Here is a 25,646-nt window from a genome sequence, read left to right on the forward strand (position 1 = left end):
TTAGTATATGTAATGTATGTAAATGAAGACACTGCAATGTTTTAACATAAGCGAGTGCCATGGTCATGTGGGACTCTATGAGTGTTCTTGCTCTGCATCCTTCTCAAAAGTCTCCTTCCCTTTATATCCCAGTCACTCTGACCCGCCTTCACTTACTGGGACTGACTATGTTCCAGCCTGCCCCTCCGTCTTCAGACAAGGCCTCTCCAGTGCAGATCTAAACCCAGTCCGTGTACCTCCCATACCACCCTGGCCCACCGCCCTTCAAATTTCAACTCAATAGCGTTTCCCCCGGGCAGCCTTTTTCAGCTTTGCCCTGTAAATGTTCTCAGAGGGCCCTGATTTTTGTAAGCAGCATTCATGATCCTATCCCAATCTCCTCTCTTTTCCAAGATGTAACAAACATTGTGTGTATGTGCTGATGACCCTATATCCTTTTAGAACATCTACATTTTGTACTTTTTATTGAATCAGACCTCCCTGGCTTTTGAGAATTGTCAACTTTTTTTTTTTTTACACATGATGACTGAGATTCAATCCATGTGTTGAAATTAAGAGACAAGAAGGCCAGGATGGATGTCTTGCCAGTAATTGGCAATTTTCGCTGTTGAAAAGGCCTGCTTTTTTCTCCCAGAAGAATGACAACTAGGTGACAGAGGTGTGTAAAGACTATAGGGCCAGCGGATGTGAAGGTGACTTTTAAATATTAACCACTGTGGTCCTCAACTTGAGTAATTCTGCATTTTTCAAAGGGTTTCCTACCTTACTAAATTCTTGATTTCTCAGTGTATCAAAATCTATTTTGAAGTAGACAAAGCTGTCAACTTAAGTGAATGTGCTCAGCTAAAAGATGATTCACTTTGTTCAACATGACAGAAATTAATTGAGAAAATTATAGATCATTAATTGATTATCACTTTCCAATTTATTTACATATTTTTACGCTGCTTCATTCCATGGAGGACTTAAGGTATCTAACTCTGCAGCATTCATTTGCTTGAACAAAAAAAAATTGTGAATGGTACACCTTGATAAATGAGGGATTGACACTCTCCCAAGTACATTTGAAAGTCCATGAACTGACAATGGATACCAAGATTATGAGATCACACAAATGACATATCCTTGAGACTTCATCACAAAGCAAATCAAAATGCTAGGAATTGTGTTTTCTCTTTTCCTAGAAATCAAGTATACTTCTAGGATGGCTCTTTTTATGGGCCAAAGAACTTCTCGTCTTTGAGACTAGACTCACATATTAAAGATCAAAAATGGAAACTCTTTGAATTCTTTTTCCTGCTGTAACAACACAAGTCATTTATAACAACAACAAAAAAAAATCAATTAAAAAATGGATATTTAAGGAAAGCATGTCCGGAATGCTGTCTTCAAGACATTGATTAGAGACTGCCCACATCTGCAAAATGACTCTAGGACTTACTTCTTTGAGGAAGCTTGTAGGAAAATATGTGTGCTTCTAAAAGGCCATTCCTGGGGGACGTGTCAGCATTCACATGTGCCTAATGATCATACATGAAATCATACATGTATGAAAATCAAGTGAACCTGCTGAAACAAACAGCAACCCCTGCTTGGGCATTTGTGTTGGTAGAGGTTAGCTTTCAAAGGAGAATGGATGAAGGGATGATTCTATTTTCAGTATTATTGTGATTTTTCACTTGCAAAATTATCAGTCACCTCTTGGAACGTGAGGAAAGGAAGAATCAAGAAAATGAGGTGAATTATAAGGTTGCTTAGACTGTTTTCATTTGGTTGTTTTATCCTTTCCTCTGCCTACAAGCAAGCATACAAGTTACCAAACGAGGGCTGCCCTAAAAGTACAAATCTGTTTGGGTTTGATGTTGGTTTACCCTAAATGAATCAATAGTTTAAGTGGGTAACATTTAATTATATTTGCTTACAGAAGTATTTTTATATTTGAATTTCTTAAGCAATGGTGTTGATTGTGGTCAAAATATAGGAGGAGGTGTAGAATTAATATTGGAAGACTGCAGGGGCATCCCTGTGGTCTTATCATCTGGCCCCAAAGTGCCACAGGGCTTCTTCAACTGAACCGATTAGGGCCTGAACACAAACCACACAAATCACGGGGGCTTACGTTGACCCCTTTGGAGTCTGAATATTGTAATAAATACTATGAGTTCTGAAATATCCTTGTATCTGTTTGATTTCCCAAATGATTGGAGAAGTGCCCTGATCTCTCTTGTCCCATGATGTTATATAGAGATATCCTGTTAATGATTTTTGAAAATTTTCCTTATTTTCACAAGTGGGCTATAAATGCCATATTTATAACTTACTTGCAAAGCAATTCAATTACTCTAATTTCTAGAATTTTCCAGTGGTATCTGAGACATCACATGAGAAGTAAGTCACAAAATCAGTAACAGGATCAAATGAAATCAGGTTTTTTTTTCTCCCTAATAACAATAGGTCATAAAAGAATGTTCTGCTCAGGCAGGTGCATGTGAAGTCGATTTCTTGATTCACTATCTGAATTTTTTTAATGAGCTGAATATCACTTGTATATCTTTGAAGTAGCACTGTTATCTGGAATTAGAAAAAGAATTTTTCCTGCCACAGAAACACATACAAGCAAATCTTACAACTTACGTTGAAATGACTGTATCGTATTACTTTCTCTTTGACGTCTACCTATTTTTCTTCTTTTGAAATAGTTTCTTTCAGGACTTAGGCAATTGATAGGGATTCTTGTAAGAGGTCGTTCTGAATGCACGTTTTTCATGTCTTTTTGAAATAAATCGATGGGTAAAGAAAATGGAACTCACTTTCTTCCGGTCAGTCTGCTCACAGGAAAGAATATATAGAAATGGAAACCTGTCGTATTCTTACTTTTACCCACAGCATGGCTTCTTCAAAAAGATGAACATGCAAACAATTTGGAACCAACACAGGAATATTTTCCAAAGTATTAGGTATAAAAACATTCATGCAACTTAAGTGTGTTCTCTTATTCTTTCATTTGCGGATATTTTAAGACAATTAATGGCTAAATACCTATTGCTTTCATTGAGGTAGTGTTAAAACACATTCAATCTTTGAAAAAGCAATTGCTTTTCCAGGGAAACATCTCTCACCAAGGATGGTCTTCACCACCGCTATCCTTTTCTGACTCCTCTGCATGTGCTCACATTGAGTATGCTGATTAATGTCAGATTCCATCAGCAAAAATGGAATATGCTGAACAAGCACTTATAAAGTAATGGTTCTTTATAGAACAGAGGTGTAGCCCTTCAGTAACAAAGAATGATTCAGAGGAAATGGGTTAATTTAACAAATTGCCAGTTGCCCACCAGACATCTTAGCAGAGGAATGATATATACAAGGTGTGCTAAAAAGAATGTTCCCTTAATTTTTTTCTCTCTATTTCCAGTCTTTCAATACCCTCTGGGGAGGAAAGAAAAGTGGGAGGGTCATATTAAATAAAAAGTGTGACCAATCATTGAGCTGCATTAAATGAATTTAGAGTTGAATCTTCAAAATGAACCTTTCTTTTTTCAAGAGTTTATTTATAATCTGGAATGTTTTCCTTTGAGTAGCAGTAATAGTATCAGGCTAAAGTCTCCTAAGGTTTACTAGGTTGTATAAGCAGCTTTGCAGAAGACAAAACAAAAGAACTTTTGTATCATGGACTGGAAGATTAATCTGCATGTCACCTAAGTAAGTTAAAAACAAGTAATCACAATAAACAAACAAAAGGGGTAGTTCAAAATTGGTATTAAAAGGCAAGTTCTGGTTTCCCAAGGCTCAAACCATTTTACGATTTGAGAAAAATACATACATGTTGCCTGCACTTCTATCCAACAAATCTGATTATTTTGTACTTTATTTTTTGCCACTACCATCATGAAAAATGGATCAAGTATTCCTTCTTGACCAACATCACTAAAATATAATGTTTCTCAAGTCATAGCACAAACAAGATCATATTTATCATTTAGAGGGAGGGTTTATTGGTCGTGGTGCATATAGGCCCCCCACCCCCATTCATCTGCTGATGGCCAATAAAAGCTATAGAAAGTCTCATCAATGAAATTAGTAATCTGTGGGGACAGAAATGCAATTAGTGCCTGTCATTCTAGATTTGTGATCATTGAGATGGGCTTTTTATGGCCACTGGAAATACTGGGTTGACTTAATAAAATGTAGAGTTGTTTCTATTGTTAGATATATTTATAAAATTCTGAACATAAAAATGTTCTTGGGTAGCCACTTGAGTTTTTAAAAATATATTTAATAAAGTATAGCTTTTAGGAATAGCAATTAGCATGTGGTAAGTGACCATATATTTTGCCTAGCTTCTACTATACTAGACCTGCTAAAATGGCAAGATTTTTGCTTTAGAGATGTAAAAAAGCAGAAATTTGGTAGGATGTTAGATATTTTTCCATTTTGAGAGGGGATCTCCTCCTCTTTATTTTTTTGTCCCAATGTGAACCTGTTACTAGTTGATGAATTACAATCAGGATGCTTAAAATTAAGACTTAGATGCAGTGCTTTGTGATCTGTAGAAATCCTATTAGATCCTACTTCAGTATGAACATTATTGAGTTTAGCCCAAACCACCAGAATCATTGATTTATCACATTTAATTTTTTCCTTAGAATAATAGAACCTCAAAATTGGAAGAAATCTTGAATGGCTTGAAGTCCAACCCTAACCTCCATTGCATGGAGTCCCATTGAAGAACATTTCCTACATGGTGTCAATGAGTCTATGCCTTCTTTAGTTACAAGAAAGCCCAGCCTACCAAGGCTTACCCATTTTATCTTTGACTATCTCCACAAATTTTTTTTATGTATTTCACTGAAAATGGATGTTCTTGTAGCTTCCATTAGTTGACCCAGTTTCTACCCCTTAAAGATATAAGCATTCCATATGTTCAACTTTTGTATAGTTGAAAACCTATATCATTTCCTTAGAGTCTTCTGCAACAAACACCAGTTTCATCTATATTCTTTATATGATAAAATTTGAAGCTCTTAACCAAGCAGATCTCTGTCCTCTCAACTAGTTCCATTTTGCCAGTGTTCTTTCTACTCTTATGTCTAAAGACGATGTCCTGTAATTGCTGAGTCAGTGGCATGCATGGTGGCCAAGTGCAATGGGCATATGGCCAAGCTATTTCACCTCTTCTTCTGGAACTCCAATTCAAGGAACCTGGTTAGAGTGCTGGTAGCATATAATTTGAAAAGTTGTCTGTGTCTCTATTTTCTTCCCTTTAACCCATAGCATTCCTGAATTATCTTCTACTCTGTGGTGCCTATGCTGAGGATATAGCAGTTCTATTGCAAATTCAGCCTAATTTGGGGGCTCCAGATGCTTTTACCTCCATATTATAGTGATAACTACAGGCATGGAATATTGCTGAAAAGCTGACTCCAAGAATTTGTGCAGTACCTGTCCCCTTAGAGCCTAGAGAAAGCTCTTCCATTGATAGTGTTATTCACTCCCAAGTTATTATTGCCTTTGGACCTGAACCCTGAGACATCAAAGGAGAAAGACAAGGGCAACATAGTGTGTGTGGCACGATAGATTTTGTTCACTTGAAGTGAGTTTTAAATTTGAAAACATCCCCCACCCACTTTGATTCAATCACAACAGAAATGGAGTAGAAATCCCTGAGATACAGCACCATGTGGTAGTGTGATTCTAATCTTTTTGTCATTTTGATTAAATCATCTCCAGGACTGAATGCAAGAACCAGCCCCATGGTTTGTTCTTATGACCGTGTGTGTGTGTGTGTGTGTGTGTGATTGTACATCATCTTAGCAAACAAAACCTTTACAATGTCTTACACTGTTAAAAGTTACAGGATACCTAGTTAAATTTTTGATAACAATGGATAATTTGTTAGCATGAGTATGTCCCAAATATTGCATGGAAATACTTATAGGAAATTCAAATGTAACTGTATTTTTATTTGCTAAATCTGGCAGTCTTGCTTTCAGGTGGGCTGTGTCAACTTGTGAACCTCAATCCAGTAAGGGAACTATCGTCCTCCTCCTAGACAAGGAAACTAAGCCCTGCGTCTGATGGGTCGTGTTTAAACTTTTAAGAAATGAGTACCATTGATTATTACATAGCAGAAGGAATCTTATCCCTTCTTGTGTAACTCACACTGCCAGGATGTTGGGGCATAACTGAAGGGCCGGCATCTAGGATTTTTCTATTGGGGACTGTAGCTTTGGTTTTACGAAGTGTCAGGGGTAGGAAGGAGCAAGAGGGCCAGGGAAAATTATAAATAAGAGAGTGTTATCCAAGCCAGGAATATCAAGTCTGTTACTAAATACAAAAGGTTTAATCCTAGGTTGTAAATTAGAGAAAAAATTAAAAAAATGGGATTCTTTCAGGAACCTGAACATATATAGGATGGGTAGTGGACACAATGGAAGAAGATTGGCTCATTTTTAAGCCCACGGGGATGTAGGGTGGACAACCATTGGCTTAATGGCTGCTAATCTACTTAAGAGGAATTTGCATGGGAAGATGATTTGAGCAACATGAGATAAACTGGACTGATAAAAATTATCCAACCTAAAGTTCAGATGCCTACATCAGTGTCACAACTAAATCTTTGTCTAATGCATCTGAGCTGATACAACAGCAGGGTAGTGAGACCAAAGGTCCATGACTATCATGGCAAAGCCCCTCTTGGATGAAAACTACAGAGGATTTTCAAATGTTAATTATATTTACAAATGGATCAGATGTGGGTATAGGCGTAGTTCAATATTTTGTGTTTTCTCTTATCTTTCTACTGCTAGATAAATAGGATGTGTAAGTATCTGAGTAGGCAAACAAGAAAAAATATGTATGGTTTTCTTATTTTATCAGAGACACAGTGGGATATGCTACAGAGCAAGTCAAATGGAATATTTTTGGCGTGGTGCTTGGGCCAAGTCTTCTGTGTATGATGGTCAATTAGCATTTTTCTAAGTAAAATTTGAAAACTAAGAAGTTTAAGAAACATATGGATATGTGTAGGTGTGTGTATATATGTATATGTGTGTGTGTGTGTATGTATGATTTTGCAAGACTGTAGAATTATAAATGACATTTATATTAAGGAAAAATTGACCAACATTTTCAGTTAGGAATGTTAGCCTCTAATTATGACAAACATTGCAGATAAGCAGATGTTTCAGATTCTTTTGTAGTAATCCCTGGGACCTGGTGATTAAAGTCATATAGAAGGAATGGTGCTCTTCTTTCAGAATTTTAAATTTTCTCAAATAATGTTTTATCAAATATTGGTCTCACTTGTATACTTGGATTCAGGAACTTTGTGGTCAGAGACCTGAGTTTGAACCTTGACTCTACTCTCTTCCGTCTGTAGAACCTTGGCAAACTCTCTAATCTCTCTGCAAAGTTGTTTACTTGTAATAAACAGCGGAAATAATACCGAACTTACAGGTTATCATGAGAGCTCTCTATGAGATCATGTGTAGTTTTTCCCTAGCACATTGAGGTCACACAATAATTATTTCCTTTCTGTCAATGTCTGTCCTCAGATATGACAGGAATGGTTAGCTAAAGCAACTTGGCGTTCCAATGAGGGTTCCTTCTCTGTTGTGTCATTGCAAATGGGCAGATGCAGTTCTGAGTGCCTGTAGAAGTCAGTGCTCTCAACAGCTTTCACTTGTAGATTTGTATAATGAAAAGCAACCACATTAACTGCAACATGGCCCAGGATGATACTTGACGTTTATATGGGGTTTTTCCCCTTAAAAATAGTCATTTAAATTCTTGCCTTTTCTTTTTGCTCTGGGAGAAGACATAAGAATGTTGACTGTCACTATCCTGCAGCTTCCTTTTCTGCCTTCAAAGCTTTTCTCAAGGACATTAAACACTCTTCCTAATTACTTTTTATTGATTTCTTGACATTTCTGCTCAACATTGACTGCTTATTTTTAGGAAACAAAGGATGCTAAGCTAGAAATTTTAATGGTGCATTTGAAACTACAAAGGTCAGTATTTTAGTCATGTCTCTTAAAGGCACATATAGGTAAGAAAAAAACAAACCTATATAACAGTTTTACTTAGTTGTCTTATCACAGAAATAAATAGAAAATTCTGTGATTCTCAGATTTTTTCCGTAGCTTTAACTTTGAACAAATCCATAACTCACCCTGCCATATTTTGAATTTTAAATAAGTAAAAATAAGAATTGACATAGTTGAATAAAAACTTAGTAAAAATTGACTGAATTGTGAAGGAGCTGATGAAATTTAAACAAATTAACTCTGTATTTCATATTCTTATTCCAATTTTATAGTCATTTGCCATTAGTACACACTTTATTTTTATTATTTTTTTTTTTTTTAGTACACACTTTAATTATGTCTGTCACTGTCTGACTTATGACATTTATTTTTGTCGGAGATGAATGTGTATAGCAAGTCTGATTAGATGATTCTCATATGTAACCTAACCAAAAAAAAAAAAAAAGATGTCTTATGTTAGCTATTTATAACAGCCCATTTTGTAAGAGTTGCTTATTTAAATTACTTGGTGGTCAGAATTTAACTTTCAATTAAGGGGCGCTACCATAGGACCCATCTTTAAGATCTTCTTTTGGGTGATTTGCATGGTATATAAAAATGAGGTTAAAGGAAATTACCAGTCAACAAAAATGAACTTAACATCAAATGTCCTTGGAGATTTTTGTGTAATTTATAATTCTTCTGCATCTCTTATAGAAATACCTTTTTACTCTTTTCTCATCTCTTTGCTGTACATAATCAGCTTTTAAAGGATTTGGTGGTATTAATTTTGCATTGAGGTCAATCAGAGATCTTATGCAAATATTCAATATTGCATAGGCATCAAAACTAAATTTAACATTTAATTTGGAATACTTCCTGTTGCCATAACTCCCCAATGATGTTTATAAGTCAGCATGTTTATATTTGAACATGCATTTATATGTGCATGCATTTCTCTTTGACTTCATGAAGAAACAAGGTATTTTACTGTAATTTTGAAATCATTACTAATTGAAAATTAAATTATTTCCCTAAAAATATTTTTAAAAGGGAAAATGAGGATAATTTGAATTTTAAATAGAACTCTTTACACCAGTCCAGCACTATGTGGTCACATTATTGAATTTCTGATAACTTTACTAATTTACAGTGAACTATTCAAAGTCGATTTAGTTTTCTAGTGCTTAGGAAGCTTAACAGAAATGTAACCATTTGATTCTGAAAGAGACAACAGAACACTAGTTAATGTGGATTCAGCATTTTCCCTGAGTTAAGACTAAAATAGCATCAATTTGACTAACATTGGCCTCCCACCTTCTGCTAAGAATGCATAACCTAAAAGTAATATTTTAAGTTTCATTCCCTGACAATACCGTTTGCAAACACAGGGAAATATTCAGCAAGTGACGCTTACTCTCTGGAAAGCGGAAGAATATGGCTTCTCTGATAGCCTGTGGAAAGGATGTAGTTTTGTTTGTTTTTGACGACAAGGTCACATATGTAGTTCTGGGATGATAGAGTCGTGAAGCAGAATATTTTGGTGCCTGTATTTTAGGGGCTTTGGAGGCAACCTGCCTCAGAATTCTTCCTTATTATTCCGAGAACACAGGAATGTCATTTAATCATAACCTCTTTCTGCCTCAGTTTCTCCAACTGGGAAAAAGAGAAAGTATCACCTATTTCCCAGGGTGGTTGTAAGGACTAAGGGTGTTAGAATGCTAGAATGTCTGACACATAGTATTTAATGAATATCAGTTTATTTTACCTTAGCTAAGAATTTTCACGCCTTTACTTATACAGGTAACTCTTGAATTTCATCTGTATTTTTTCTCCTCCCAAAAAGAGGACCAGAAAGAACAGAAGAAAAAGGCATATCTTTCCAACTCACCACTAACATTATCAACGTCTATATGATTTCTACTTCAAAAGCCAAGATCACTGTAGAAAATGGTTGTTGTGATGTAAGACTGTGCTATAATGTGTTATGAAATTGTTATGCTATGAAATTGATATGCCATAAAGAGGAAAGAAGATGCTTAAGAGCAAAACATGAGAACCAGAGAACACTTCCATTTTTGCAGTCACAAAACCTCTTCTCTCTTTGCTTCTCATCTTTCTGTGCTCCTCTTTTGACCTACCTTGAATTTTACCTATGGCCAGAACATGGTAAACAGCATGCCCAGTAGAAATGCTGGTTGTGAGTATATTTAAAGGGTTCTTTGATGTTTTACTCTCAGCTACTTTGGAATACAGTTGGTGACGGCTCATATTCTAGAAATAGGACTATTAACAATGGGGAGTTTTATTGCTTCAATAATAAGAAAGGCAACAGAAAGGTACTCCCAGTAAAATGATGGCCCTACTTCTAAGGTTTCATCCGGAGTAAGTTGGATATCGGACAACAGAATGCACCTGAGTAGGCAATGAGCCTGAAATGGCCCTTTTGTTTGTACTTTTCTCTCTGAGCCGATAATGACTCTGATGGTTCAGTCTCTCTACACTCTGTAGAAACCATATCCCAAGCAGTATTTTTTAGAAATCAATTCTAGCATTTGAAAGAATGAAGACAGTTTCTCTGACTTTCATGCTCCTGGGACAGAAAAGTGTCTATCACAGGTAATGATGATAATCCAATTCAATTTGTTCTTAAAAATTAATTTCCATTTTGAATGATATATTTGGTGGGAATTATAAAGAGTGCAGTAGCCTTACACAGAATGATAAGCAGACTTATTTGTTGTTGTTGTTATTATTACTATTATTTCCACAAAAGGAGTTGGAGGTAGGGAGAAAGAGAAGGGGGAAGAATTTAGCTTGTCTCTTCCTATTTGGCAGCAACTGTGCGTGTTATTTAACTTTTGAATAACTTTTAAGGAACTTGTGTCTTATTATAATTATGCCTGGGGAATTGAAAACATTACACGTAAAAAATTCTACCTTAGGGATCAGTACAGACCCAAGTCAGCCATGTTCAAATGATTACTTCTCAGCTAACTTTGCACATACCATTTTTACCTTATGAAGTCATCAGGTTTAGCTGCGCATTGAGGCTGTTCTTTTTGTTATTTTGATTCTAAAATGGTCCTGATCATTTTTAGGGTTGTTATGGTTAAGATTTCGGTGCCACCCCTCATCTTTCCTGTAATTACTTATGGTAGTGATGGATTCCTTCTGTCTGGACCTCTGCCCCTGTGGTTCTCTGATCTCAGCACGGCTGGAACTTTGTTCTGACCTCATGCTCTGCCTAGTCACAGGGTTTGTAAAATACAGCAAAAATTTTATTAATTCAGCTATATCTCTTGTCTCTAGAATTGGATCATTCCTGACTTCTTTCTCAGAGTTGTTAAAATGGCCAGCTTTGTCTTCCAGAGCCTGGAGCCCTGGTCCCACAAGTCACAAGACCGCATGACTCACTTCTTATCTCCTTCTCTCTTTTGGCCTTTGTATATATAGTTTACTTGTCTCTAGAAGGTGATTCCAGGACGGAGATCACATGGCCCATTTAACAGATTAAATTTCGTTAGACTTGTTCAACTAAGTTTCTTTGTTGCCATCTTGCTATTATTATAGTTCTATATAGAAAACTTCAATTTCACATCAGGATGTGAAGGTAGACTTTAGTATAAATCGCACCAGCTTCCAGACAGACTGCCAGCCTAAGGAATATGGTGCATTCAACAAGAAGGAACAAACTAAGAAAGTAACCAGCCCTGGGCATCAAAAATCCTTCTAGTTGCAGTAAACCCTCCTGTGACTCTGCGACTTTAGTCCCTGAAGGATATTATAGTCTTATTTACTTTGCAAAACTGGCATCCTACACCTTCCTAATTGAATTGAACTTCAGATTTACTGTCTAGGTTCCAAGAAGTGCTAAGTTTTCACAAAGCCAACATCCTTCCTACTCTCTCCTTTTCTCCCATACATCTGCCACCAGACTATTTTTTGTTTATTTTCTTTCTGATACTCATGGGTAAGATTAAAGAAAAAAAAGTGTGTGGCCAGAATTTTCTGTGGATATTGTGGGTTTGCCCATGCCTACTTCTGACTTTAGAAGAAATATTTTAATATTATGCATTCATTTGTTAATATAATTTCCATTCTGTTTCATCCACGTGTTCTGCTTGTTCACCTTTGTATTAGTTGTTTACAACTGAAGTAATTCACAGATGAAAAGGTTTGCTGGTCCTGAAAACAAACAAACATACAACCAGAAAGTGAAAACAAACAGAGGGGCCAAGTAGGTACTTAAAGGCTTTAATTTGGCAAGGGATGAAATTGTATTTTAAAAAAATGTTTTAAAAAATGTTATGTTTTAATAGTACTGTTAACTAATGAATCAATCTGCTTAAAATTATATTTGGCTTCATGATGAGCTACTAATATCAATTGATTAGACTAAAAACAAGCAAAAAGTCTAGACAACAAAAGTGGGGGCGGGAATCATGGGATATCTTGGGCACTTTCCTAGCTGTAGAAAAAGAGCTTTGATAACAGGAATGATGAGATACCGTTAAGGAAAAAGCAATTTGCCTCCTTATTTACCAATGAATCCTTCATTTCCTATCATTTCCTCTAAAAAATATAAAGAATTAAAATCAACCTTGCATTCAATGGGTGACAGAGTGCATTTGATTTTTCAAGGAAAGAAAAGCCACAGTCCAATCACAGGCACACACATGCACACACACGTTCACGCATGCACACACACATGTGCACACAGACCACTCCAGCAAGTGGGGAGGTAGCTCCCCAAGCATGAGACTCAGACCAGATCCAGTAGCTGTGATAGATCCATGTCGCCATTTGACAGATTCTGATAATCTTTTTATGTAGAACATTAAGGGGCAATAAAAGAATGCTCAATTTATCTGGTAATTAAGATCCTTTTTAATCATCACCATAATTCCTAGGGCTTGTGTAGCTTCTGTAGAACGATCACTCAGTTCTCTGAGGTCTTCAGACTTTGAGAAAAATTCAAGCATTAGCGTCTTTAGTCTATAACATTAGGCATTACGGTGCAATGAGATGGGAGCCTCTGAACAGAAAAGGTTTCCACCTGTGACTGACGTCTATTAAGGGATATCATCGTCCCTGTGATTGAATATCCACACACCAAAAAGGTGTGAAACCAGGAAAAATCTCTCTTTCAACAAAAGTGTTCGATATTTCAAAATTCTTCAGAAGTAAGGATTTCTTAAGGGAAAAGCCATGAATGAATACACCAGACCTTTTTAAAGAATGGGGTCAGAGGTCTGGTTTCTTCTTAGCAGGGTCTTGAATTCCTGGTGTGGCTTTGTTTTCTGCTTAGAAATATCCCAGAACCTGCCTGGCTGTCATCTGTGAACTCTTCCCTTGGCGGAGTTCAGAAGTGTAGCTCCTGCACGTGTCTCCCTGGTATGGTAGTCGCTGGATTCTGTGGATATGGAAGATATTGAATTGGAAGGTTCTTCACTAGGTGTTGGCGATGCCTATTTGAGCCGAAATAGAAATGCACATTCCTACTACACATATCATTTTGCAAAGAATTCTACTTTGTGAAAGCTTTTGAATAAATGGCAAGTCTCAACCGAAGGCATCTCACCTTTTTCCAAGAACTGTAGGGGAATGTGAGGAATTAAATTGGAAGAGTGGACACAGCCTAGGGTATGGCTTTGAATGCTCTGATGTTCAGGTGGCTTTGTAGAGCTGTGGTCCCCTCACGGCTGGTGGGCTGAACAGCCATGATTCCCTGCTTTAAGCTCTTTTCCTGATTAGTGTTGGGATCTGACGCACCTTACCAGTGGATGGAAAGAACAAAGATCTGTATTAAACGCATGCTTGCAGCATCTACAAAAATGGTTTATGTTTTATAAGAAATGAGGGAAGACCTCAGCCTTAGTTACAGCTCCAAGAGATAGAAATGTTTTATTAGCCCATATACATAAATAGATATAGTGCTACCAGGAAAAAACTAATAAATTGTAACCAAGGTCCTATGTATGAACCTTGTTAATATTCCCTGTTTCTGATGGTGCAAGGAAATGGCCAGGAAAGCTGAGATAAGGCCCTGACCCCTACTCTAGCTTTCTTTTTATGATGTGTTTCAGCATGCCCTTTTTGGGTTTAACTATAACCAAGATGGTTTCCATTAGGTTTTTCCAACAGCTTGAATGATGTGTGGGTGTGTATGTGTGTGTGTGTGTGTGTATGTACATATATAATATATATTATATATGTATATTACATATATAATATATATATATCTATATAAAGCAATGAGACCAGATGATAGTAAGATGCTAAACACATGGCTCCAGTTCTTAAAAAATATTGTGTAATTTAGAAGAGGAGTTCAGTGTGTGCACCTGCTTGTTTCCTTTCCATTGAACAACAGGGTTTAATGCCAACAGGAGAAAAGCAGATGCCTGTTAGGTTTTCATTTGGAGGCTCAGAAATTTAAAAGAAAACAGAAACCAGGAAAACACGGGGTTTTAGGGAAGGCTTCCTTAAGCATAACGTAGTCAGAGTCAATTTATCATTTTGGCCCTGTTCCTGTAAAGGCACAGAATTTGCCAGTAATATTGCTTCTGCACTGCCCCTTTCTCTGACCTAAAATGTATATTCTTTTTAGAGAAACAAGACCTATTATGAACTAAATATTATGGGGCCGGCTAGTCCTTTGGGGACAAGAAAAAAAAAATAGTTTTCTCAAGGTGAAGCTTTTAAAATTATATGTTTTTTTGGAACCTTGTTTTATGCCTGTTTCAGATGGGTCGCGTGTGAAATAATAATACAGTATTGAAAAAAGTTAGATTTCCATGTGTTATTTGGTTACTATAGAATTTGTGCCGGGAACCTAAAAACTGCAGTTATACATTAATAACACATCATATTGCAGGGAGAGATGTTTTGCTACTCCGATCACGAACCTGGTAACAAGGAACTCTTGGGAGTTGTGGGAAAAATATATGGACTGGAATTGGCCAAGTGTTACAGAGCCAGGTTCATATGCTCGAACCTGACTTTACTTCTTCATTCGTTTATATACAGCAATCTTTGGCCCCAGTGAGGAAAATGTTGTGCTTGTGGAAACATAAACTGGCTATTTATGTCTACAGCCATCAGACAGACACAGAATTGCAGTCATTTGGCTAAATGGTATGTTGCAATGTGCAATCGGGGTTTTAGAGAGGCGTGTCTCAATCTGCAAGGGTGACATTCTCAGGAATATTATTCAGGCTTCGTGCCTGCAGAGCCACTGTTCGAAGAGGCCTGGCTCAAACCTGAACCACTTGGAGGTTTGTGTCTGTATTTCCTGCAGCCCATTTTTGCAAAGAGCTTTGTGGAAGCTCCTCAATGCAAAGTACTGAAAGTTTAGATTATTTAAAACATTTTTCAGAAGTCATTTCCTGGAGTGAAGATGCTTCTGTAACTCATAGGAAGGAACATCCCTGCCTTGATCATCTGTGCAATAAACTGAAAATTTCAGGCCAACTGTGGTATTATCTATTCTTAATAGGATCCTTTATATCAACAGACATGTGGTATAGTCAAATTAGGAAAGCGTCAGTAATGTAGTCTTGGCTGTCACAGACATTTTAGCTTTACCAATGAGTATTGAACACGGAGAACAGGCTTTTAGTTCCTCTGTCTGCTAACATGGTGGGGGCTTCCTAATTGTGTAAAGCGTAATGAGGAAATGTGTGTTGAGCAGTTGGAGGTGCAACACAAGGTGTGAAATACAATTGAACTCCAGCGTTTAGCTCCTGCTGAATTTTAATGTATGTAAATACAGTGTGATTTTTTGATTATGGTCCCTATTCATTTCCCACTGTTACCTTGCTAGTTTGAACACTCTTTCACTCTCACCTAGACCTTTGTATTAATAACAACTTCTTCACTGGTCTCGTCATCTCCACCGTTTCTCCTTCCAAAGGCTCTGGAGTAGACCATTAGTTATACTAATTATGTTCCTACTCAAAAAACTAATTCCATGGTCTATATATTAAGCATTAATTCCAGCCAGGTTATCAAGGAATTCTCTGATACGGACGCATTATTATTTTGTAGCTTCATTAACTTCACCTCCTTATTTATAAGCCATAGCCTAGTCATACTGAACTGCTACCTTTCGTTGACCATGACATCTATTTTTCTACTCCACAAATTATCTGCTTTTCCCTTTAATGGAATGCCTTCTCCCACAACCACAGACCAGTTCACCTTCTTAAGATATCACTCTTTTAAAATATTTTTTATTCTGCACATTGACTATTAGATGCATGCATGACTGACCTAACTGATTTATATATTCTGTTGCTACTATGATCACTTTATTTCACTGGGATTTCTTGATAGTTAACACTGGTATCCAATCATATCATCTTCAAATAGTGATTATTTTATCTTCTCATTTCCTAAAGTTATAGCACAATTTTTTAATCCTGCCTTATTGCATTGGTTAGAACTTTCAGAGCAATGTTAAATAATAGCACTGACAGTCGACACCCTTGACTTGTTTTTGACATTCGTGGAAATCCGGTTTTGGTGTTAAGAATGCTTTAGGCCTTTGGCTAAAAGTAGATATTTTTAAATGATACAGAGGATCATTCTAATTCTACATTATAAAGACATGTTTTAAAATACCTAAAATTAATACTTTTGTATTTTTACATTTTAAACATAAATATAAGCATATTTTAAACATACCTATATATAATAAACATTTATACATGCTTATTAAATATATTAAAATACAAAGAATAGTATAATTAATCTCCATGTAGCCATCACCCTCTAAAGTAGTTATCAGTTTTATTTCATCTTGATCCCATCCCTGCTACTATTTTTTAGCAAATTCCAGACATCTTATCACTTAACATGTAAATATTTCAGTATGTATCTGTAAAAGATAAGGAGTTTTCTATTTTTAAACATAGCCATCATACATTTGACACACAAAAATTGATGATAACCCCTTAGTATTACTCATTCTCTAATCCGTGGTCAGATTTCCTCTTATATACGCAGCATATGTTTATAACAGTTAGTTACAGTCAGGATCCGAATAAGATTCAGAACCATTGTGATTGGTTGAATATGTTTCTTAATTCTCTTTTAAGTGTCTGTATTTTGGATTTTTCACTTTCTTTGTTTGTTTCTAGCTCTAGCTCTCTTTTTCCCCTTTTTAATTTTTTTTTTTTTTTAGAGGGAACCAGGTTATTTGTCCTATTAAGTTCCCCGTAGTCTGGGTTTTACTGATTGCATTCCCCACGATGCCTTTTAGTTTACTTCCCATATGTACTTGTAGGTGGATGCTTGATTAAATTCAAGTTTGATTTGGGATGAGAATACTTTATAGTTTTATAGAAATTGACTTTTTAATTTCATCAAATATTAATTCAGTATCTATTGAAATGACCGTATCACTTTTATTTCTTGATATGCCATGATTTTTTTTAATTTGTTGAATAAGATAATGAATTTACCTTATGATTTCTCTTTTGACCTTTCATCTACTTTCATTTCTAGATGTATTTTAGTAGATGAATAAATTAACCTATGTCATTAAATGTCACATGCTAAACTGAATCCTTGATGATTGTTGAGAGCTCAGTCCCCTTTGTTTTGATTTGTTTTGTTTGGTGCGGAAAATTTGCCTAGTTTGGAAAGTGACAGGTTAACATTTTCCACGTTGACATGACCTTCTCCCAACCCAAACGCTCCTGGTAGAAAATGCAGAGTATAGTAAAGAATGTGTGCCTTTAACATTTAGCCTGGTGAGATCTATAAATATATCAAATTAACCCAGTCAAATGGACTGCTAATATTTGCTTTGCAGGCTAGACAGATTGTACTCCTTCAGCATAAGTATTGATGGAAAAAGATTCAAGAGACAGCTTGAAAGTTTGTGGACTCCAGGCTATGGAAATTTTATACTCATATAAAACTGTCAGTGATTAGTAGAAAATATATAGCAGAATGTTTAGGTGTTTCTGGAGTTGGCTTCTTAGCTCAGAAAAGATTATTGGCTTTGTGAAGAAGAAAATGGAGGCTGCTTGTAACTCCATCCGTTGAGTTACCCACCGAGGGATATCCGCCTTCTTTGGATAAGCTGTGACATCCTCCAAGGCATTTATGTCATTGAGATGTTGCTCCCTAAGAAGTAGTAGACTAGGATGATGAGACTGCGTCATGAGTAAAATGCACTGTCAGGAAGAAAAAGAAAAGACAAGAATAAAACCCCCAGCAAGTTGTATGTTTGAAAAATAACCTTTCCTGGCAATCTTATTTTTCTAAGGATAACACTGTCTAAAGACACCAAATCATTTGCTCAGCAATGGCTGGGAACTTAGAATTTGCTTTCCGTTTAGCTACCAATGAGATCAGTGTTACAACAAAAATTATAATTTTGTTTTATGAGGAGAAACACCCGAAGGTCACTTTTCATTCTACTGAAGAGGGAGAACTAAGATCGGAGTCTGCCCAGAGAGCTTGTAAGGGAGAGAAGAACCTACAGGCAGTCTCACTCACTTAGGAGGCATTCCCAATCCGTGTGACCTTGGGCAGCCTTTCCCCTGTGCACTTTAGTGAATTCTTAGCTAAAGGTATTTTATAAAAGACTACAGAACTGTTCTTTTGAGACGATTTGTATCGTCTTTTAAAATAGAAGATAAATTATAAAATAGTCTAAGATCCCCTCTGGTCCTACTATTTATACGTGTTTAAATGAAACCAAAGCCCAAGTTCGTCAGTTAAACCGGTTAATGTCCATTGGCCCCCGGGGTCAACTTGTTCTTTGGACCAAGGGCCTCCTCGTAGGTAGTCTACGCACCTCTGACTGCTTCCAGCTTATTAGCTAAGTCCTGAGTTGGATGCCCTAATTCTGCTTTAGAAAGTTCTGGTTCCATGTATTAATGGACTCCTGAGAGTTCTTCCTGGTTTCCGTTTTCATTTCTTTAGTAGAGTCTAGTGAAAGAGAGGTCAGGACAGATGGTGTGTTGCTTTCCATCACTACCTTGGCTCTAAGAACTTCTGAGTCTGTGCTGATTTCTTTTATCTCCTCAGGTCATTTGTTTTTTTCCTTTTTAAGTACCTATTTGCTATTCAGCAAAGGATTGAATTACTACCAAGGAAAAAATGCCAGCCCAGAAAGAGAGTGCTTCTGTGGGTCTGAGTCTCGCTCTGGACTTTTCCTTTAGAAACCAATGACCCCACCTATCATTCCCTTGGCATCTAGAAAAACCGCATTGAGGTAGCACAGCTTTTCCTGCTCAGATTGTCCTCTAGAGCTTCCTTTTCAGGAGCCACCTAAGCATTTTTTTCCCAGTAGGAGTTCAATGTCTTTGTAGTACTTCATTGCGTCGGAGCTAGACTCCAAACAAGAATTATAATTTTAGATTTTTTTCTTAAGCGGGGAGATCAAAGAGCAAGAGAGCATGCAGATTTCTAAATACATAAGCACTGAAGATATCACAGGTAAGATTAAAAAATCATAATTTTGTAGTGATTGGCAGTTTAATATTAGAATGTTAAAAGTGCTAAAAATTTGTATATTTCATAGAGGAAAGGGCATAGAGTTAATTAGTTTAATTTTCTGCAAGTAAATCATTAAGAATTGTCCTAAAAACTGCTGGCAGGGACTCATTCTCTCAAGGAAAATGGGATCTAATGATTGCTCTGTAGGGTGGTATATATGTTGTATACTCATGCTAATTCCTGCTAATTGTCAAAGAAGAATAGAGTGACTTCTTATCGCAGTTTGCATTTGTGTAATGGTCCTGGTCTACTGGTGCCTGTCTACTGCACTGATAAGGAAAACACCACTTAAAACAAGCAAGAAAGAAAGCCATCCTTTTCAGCATTATTTCCTTTTTAGCCTGCCTTGAGCAGAAAAACTTGGCACTCTGCAGGAAATGTTGTGTGATTCCATGGGAAAGTGTTTAGCAATGAGCAGAGAACACTTAATTATTTCTCGAATTTTTATTCTATATATTTAAAAAGTGTACAATACTATGATTTCCAAAATGTTAAATTACAAAGTTTATATTATGTTCTGTATACTGTGGACATCATACTGTTTTAAAGTATTTCATAATTTTTAAACTGTTACAATAACACATAATATTGTAAGTATGTCTAATTCATGTAACTTGGAAGTTCAGAGATATTAAAGAACTGTATAGATCTTGAAAGTAGAAAATAATCATGCATTTATGATATTAGTTTTCTTTTAACTCAAGTTGTTCTTAAATTTTATAAGCAAATTTAGTGGTTATAAATTATTGACAGGCAGTTATGATAAAGTTAAATACATTATTGATTGTGCAGAACAGTAATTTCCTCAGAAACAACACTTGAGTGTTGATTAAATATGATTACAGAGTCTGGACAGAAAGTTTTTTGCTTTCCTTTGTTCAATTTTTGTGCCATTAGTAATAGTAACGGTATCACACATTTGTGTTCAGTGTTACAATAGGCGAAGTGTTTTAACAAACTTTGCAACAAGCCTGTGGTGTCTCAGCTTTGCAGGGAGCTGGACAGGGAGTCCCACAGCTAGTAATTGGCAAAACTGAGCCTTGGACCTGATTCTTCTCAGCTAACTTCAGTGTTCATTTTACTACATTTTATCTATAAAGGTTTCTTTTTATAGCGGGAGTTGGTCGCGTTCTTATAATTTTTAACTGCAGTAACTTTAGTTGTTATTTCTGTCTTGCACATAATAACCAGTTATTAAAGAATTGAGGAAGGAAGGAAGGAAGGAAAGAGAGAAAGAGGGAGGAAAGGAGGGAGGGAAGGGAGGAAGGAAGTGGGGGGGAAGTTTTATTGTGTGGTAAAGGATTTTGGGAGCCCCTCAATCTCAGCTATGTGGGAGAGTTGAACTGTGTACCCTTCCTGGAGATGATCACTAGTCCTGACATTTTTTTTTTTTTTGCCAAAACACTTTGAGGTGCCTGCCCTAGACCAGGTCTAGAGTAAAACACTTCAAAGTACATTCTCTGGTAATAAGTTTCTGCTTTATTTATTCTTTCTTCCTTATAATCTTGTAGCTGCTCACATACCAAGGCAAGTTTGTTTGGGATGAAGTGTTCATGTAAATGGCAAACATAAAAACGATGGTGTCATATTTTGCAGTGTTTCTAATTGCTGTTCATTCAGCAATTACTAGACCATAACTCCCAAATGGTGACAAACTCGTCACAAAGCAGAAGGAGACAGGGTTTGTGAAGCGCTGAATGCGTGAGATCTACCTCACCCCTTTCCCAGAACAACTACTAGGAGCCATCTTTGATATATGGAAACATATTCCATCTTCAAAATCATCAGCTTTACCTCTAATAAAACTCCTCCCAGCTCCCCCAGAAAGAGGTTGTTTGCATAGTTTGGTGTAGGACCCGCTTTGTCCGTTTCAGTATTTTCTGGTGGGATTACCAAATGGAAACTGATTTAGGGATACAGTATGTGTAAGCCAAAGAGAAAGGATATCACTGCAAAATTTATAGGCCTGCTTAGGGCTGACTGTGCACCGTGTTCAGCTAAGGAGAGAAAAAGGAAACCTGGCAACAGGCTGAAGAGTGTATATAGCTCCATCTCCAGCCCGGGTTCTTCTGACAAGTACATCTTATTCCAGCGTTTGGCTGTTGGTTCAGAGCAGCTGTATCCAGTCAGTTGACACTTTGCGTCACCTGGGAATTAATTGCTGCTTTACGATTCACGATCAGTTTCTGATCTCCCTGCTGCAGGAGAAAAGTGCTAATAAGCGCAATAGTCCACGGCTGGATGAGATATTTGCTGCTTCGTTTCCCGAGAATTATTTTACTATCAAATATCCCATTACTGGTTTCAAGTTAATGATCTAATAATTTTTAGAATGGCTGTGTCAGACCTAGGTGCTTCAAAGAAAGCATTAAAATGATAATCAGGTCAGGGAGAAATATTTTTGAAGAGCTAACAAAAAGGTGATTTCTAGTTTTCACGTGTGTTTACTAATCTTACTTATTTTGATGATCTCACAAAATCAGAAAGCCTAAGGGATGGATAAGAAGGATGTATCAGTCTCGTTCATATCACCACTAACTTTTATTGATAGTTTATAATTTCTACGGAGTGTCTGCATTTGGGGGTGGGCAGGGGGGATACTGGTTTTTGTTGTTTTTAGTAAAAAGCCTCAGCATTTGTCCTGAGAGAGCCTGTGTTTGCTGTTCAGGTCGGGTGAAAGGAAATCCTTAGCAACCTGTCAGAGACTCAAAGCCACTAGGGTCTGCTTAAGGTTCAGGGATCCTCAGCCGGAGTGAATAGTGACAGCGCACTGCAGGTGGCCCATTCAGTGCTGTCGCCCGGGGCAGGAAGGATCCTCTGCCCAATTTGTCATCCCACGGAATCCTGTCAGCAATTGAAAGCCTTAAGCACAAAACCTCCAACATTCCAGGCATTTTTCTAATATTTTTTTTAAAAGCGATTGCCGTGCATGAAAATAGTAATGCATAGCACCTAAGGAAGCAGTTTTTCACACGAATATATATTATGTTAAAATTATATGCCATGTGATATACAGAAGTGCCGTCTACTCCGTGATTTTACAGATCAAACAATGCAAATTAACCTTCCCCTCTTCTGGATAAGGATGTTAAAGTATAGCTGATAATTGAGAGTAAAAATCACCTCTCACTCATTCTCCCTTACTCCTTTCATTTAGTTTGGTTTGTAGGCCCGTGAAAGATAACCTTGAAATGCATTTTGAAAAGGACCTTTTGTTAGAATAATAATTTTAAAAATGGCTAATTCTTAATTATCACAGTAATGATTCAAGAATAGCATGTATCTTTGAAATCCCGGATTTCCATTGCCAAGCCTTTTATCTGACGGATAAATACCCAAATTAAGATTTCTCCCTATTCACCCATTGGGACTTGCTATTATTCGTTGAGTGCCTGTTTCATGCCAATTCCTTTACCCAGATTATTTATAATCTCTACAAAGTCCTGTAAAAGTGCCATTACTCCTGTTTTCTAAATGGAAAAATTGAGCCTCTGGGTGGTTAAGTGACTTGCTGAAGAACACACAGCTGGTAGGAGATGGGATTTGAACCAGATCTATCTCCAAAGTCCAAGTCATTTTGACTGTCTTTTGCTGTTACTCCTAAAAGCCATGCTGAGATCGGTGAAAATGGTCCAAAGACATGCCTTAGACAGGAGAATACGAGACAAAAAAAAGGCCATGAGTAATTCAGAAATGGAATAATCAGATGTGGAATATTCATTCAGATAGAGTGAAAATCAAGCTGAATAAGAGACAAAATTAGGTTATCTGCACAAATACAGACTTTTGAAAGAAATGAAAAGGCAGAAGAAAAGGGAAAAATAATACATGATAGGTCAAACAAAAACAAACAGGGGCATCTGAAACTCCCATGCAAACAATAAAATAGAAATTGATAAGGAAGGCAAGGAATTAAAAATCTGTAAGAATGTATCAGTAGACAAGAAAACACTTTTGTCTCAAGATAGATTTTTTTTCCTGAAACAGTAAATAGAAGCTTGATATATTGGGTTTGCCTTTCCTCCTGATAGTGATAAATATTATGTAAACTGGACTTTTGTTGGTTGAGGCTGGCATTGCCCACAGTGTTGCCAATGCTGTAGGTAGGCAGAGTTTCTAGTACTAACTGCCCCTGAAGCCTCAGAACTGAGAGCTTTGGCTTCATTTAATTCATGCGCCCGATGGTGCAGGCATAATTTTCAATGTCACTCCCACATAACTGGGAAGTTCGATGAATGAATATCAAGCTCATCACATGAAGGTGTTGTAAACCAGACTTAAGACTTGTCTCTACTCTTAATTTAAAATGGGTATATTTTGTAGTGCTTTATTCTGAGTTTGTAGCAAAATATTAGACTTTCCACTTCCTCAAAAGTATGATAGCAGTTGGACGTTTGACAATGTTCTTCTGAGAAATGAGAGTAGAATAAAAATGTTGAAGAGAATAGCTTCTGCTTTGTATGTTAATACACAGATGTTAATATTCAGTTAATTGAATGTCAATTAACATAATTCAATACGTTAAATTCAATTTGTATATATTTTTTGTTTTGAAACAAATAAGCCACGTTGTGTTTTTCTTTACTGTATACATCGTATCTAAAAAATTTAAAATCAATATGATATAAAACATAATTTCTAAAATAAATAATGTCAATTAGTTGTTATTAAAAAATTGATACCTCAATTGACCTGCATTAACATGACTTTGTATCGTTTACCTTTGAGCCTTCCTGGAAAAAGTATTTTACTTAAAGGCAACAGACCTGTTTTCCAACTACCTTAGAAAACAAAATGTTGGTTAGGAAAAAATATTGAGCTCCTTTTCCTTCTTCATTATAACAAAATTAATTAACTCTATAATTACCTCTTTTATAATTTTGTTCTATTTAATTAGACCCAGAAAGTACTTAATGTCTTTGCTCTTGTTTGGCAAGTCTGAAAGTTCAGTGAAGTCCCCTGTACCTTGTATGAACTCTTCCTTTGGGGATAATTTAAGTGTGAAGGCTGCTTGGAAGGGGAAAAAATTAATGTAAACTTTTCCCCTTCTTTCTCTCCTCTCCAGCTACATCTACATCAACCACTGGGACGAGCCATCTTGTGAAGTGTGCCGAGAAGGAGAAAACTTTCTGTGTGAACGGAGGCGAGTGCTTCATGGTGAAAGACCTTTCCAACCCCTCAAGATACTTGTGCAAGTAAGACAAGCAATCCTGTGTGTGGCTTCTGTCTATAACTACTTCTTTCAAGTGATTCCATTTCTCATGATACATCGTTGCCTCTTTTTGCAATTTTGTTGCATCCTGCTGAATAATGCTGTTTTATTTATAGAGTGTTTTGAAACATTCACATCATTTGTCGTCTCCTCTTTTATATCCAGAATTGTTTTTTGCTCTTTTCAATGTGTGTGGGTTTTTGGGTTTTTTGTTGTTGTTTGTTTTTTATTTTTTGTTTTTTTTCTTTTTGGCTGTTATATTTATAATGTTGCTTTCCTCATGGTTTTCCTCATTGTTACTCAGAAGAGATGTGCAAATATCATAGAGGCCTCTACTTCTCCATCCAATGTATGAATTAGGCTATAAGATAATGTTCCTTTCTCACCCCAGTGATGACCTGCAAAATGAATAAGACAACTAAAAGAAGAGAAGGGAGAAGATTCTTTACTGACATATATCTGTTACATTGGGGTTATCTTATTGTTTCGTAATTGTTTTTTTATCATGGACTGTAGGTTGATATTGCTAGTGGAAAAAAAAGTAAATTGCATGTATTTGGAAATGTATTTTGTGTGTGTGGCACCATTGTGTGTAGAAGGCAGTGTTCTTTCATGTACTATTGTTGTCTATAGATGTATCTAGAATAGCACTTTCTTTCCCATGACCTGAAGGAGTTGGTGCACTATTAAGAAGTATCAAATTTATTCTCTCTCGACAAGCAGCATAAGATAGTAATATTATCAGTACATTAAATATTTAAACCTTGCAGTTAAATTAATAGGGCTCATGAAAAAGCACATGTTTACTGGGTTATGCATTTTAAGTTTACTATTGATATTTATTCTATATATGATATATGGACTCACAATTTAATATGAGTAAAAAG

General features: G+C 36.5%; 1 protein-coding gene across 13 annotated transcripts in view; it reads left to right on the forward strand.

The window, feature by feature from the left end:
* Positions 1–25,646, forward strand: part of NRG1 (neuregulin 1) — a 983,723-nt gene that overhangs the window by 926,139 nt on the left and 31,938 nt on the right. For 11 of the 13 annotated variants that reach the window (XM_069485251.1, XM_069485242.1, XM_069485241.1 and 8 more), the window contains one exon: positions 24,613–24,742. In XM_069485251.1, the coding sequence (XP_069341352.1) occupies positions 24,613–24,742 (130 nt within the window). Of the gene's footprint in view, positions 1–19,447; positions 19,488–24,612; positions 24,743–25,646 lie in introns of those variants that run through there. The other 2 variants (XM_069485248.1, XM_069485252.1) reach the window with 1 other exon arrangement.

The sequence above is a fragment of the Eulemur rufifrons genome, chromosome 12 (genome assembly GCF_041146395.1).
Source record: "Eulemur rufifrons isolate Redbay chromosome 12, OSU_ERuf_1, whole genome shotgun sequence".
NCBI lineage: Eukaryota > Metazoa > Chordata > Mammalia > Primates > Lemuridae > Eulemur > Eulemur rufifrons.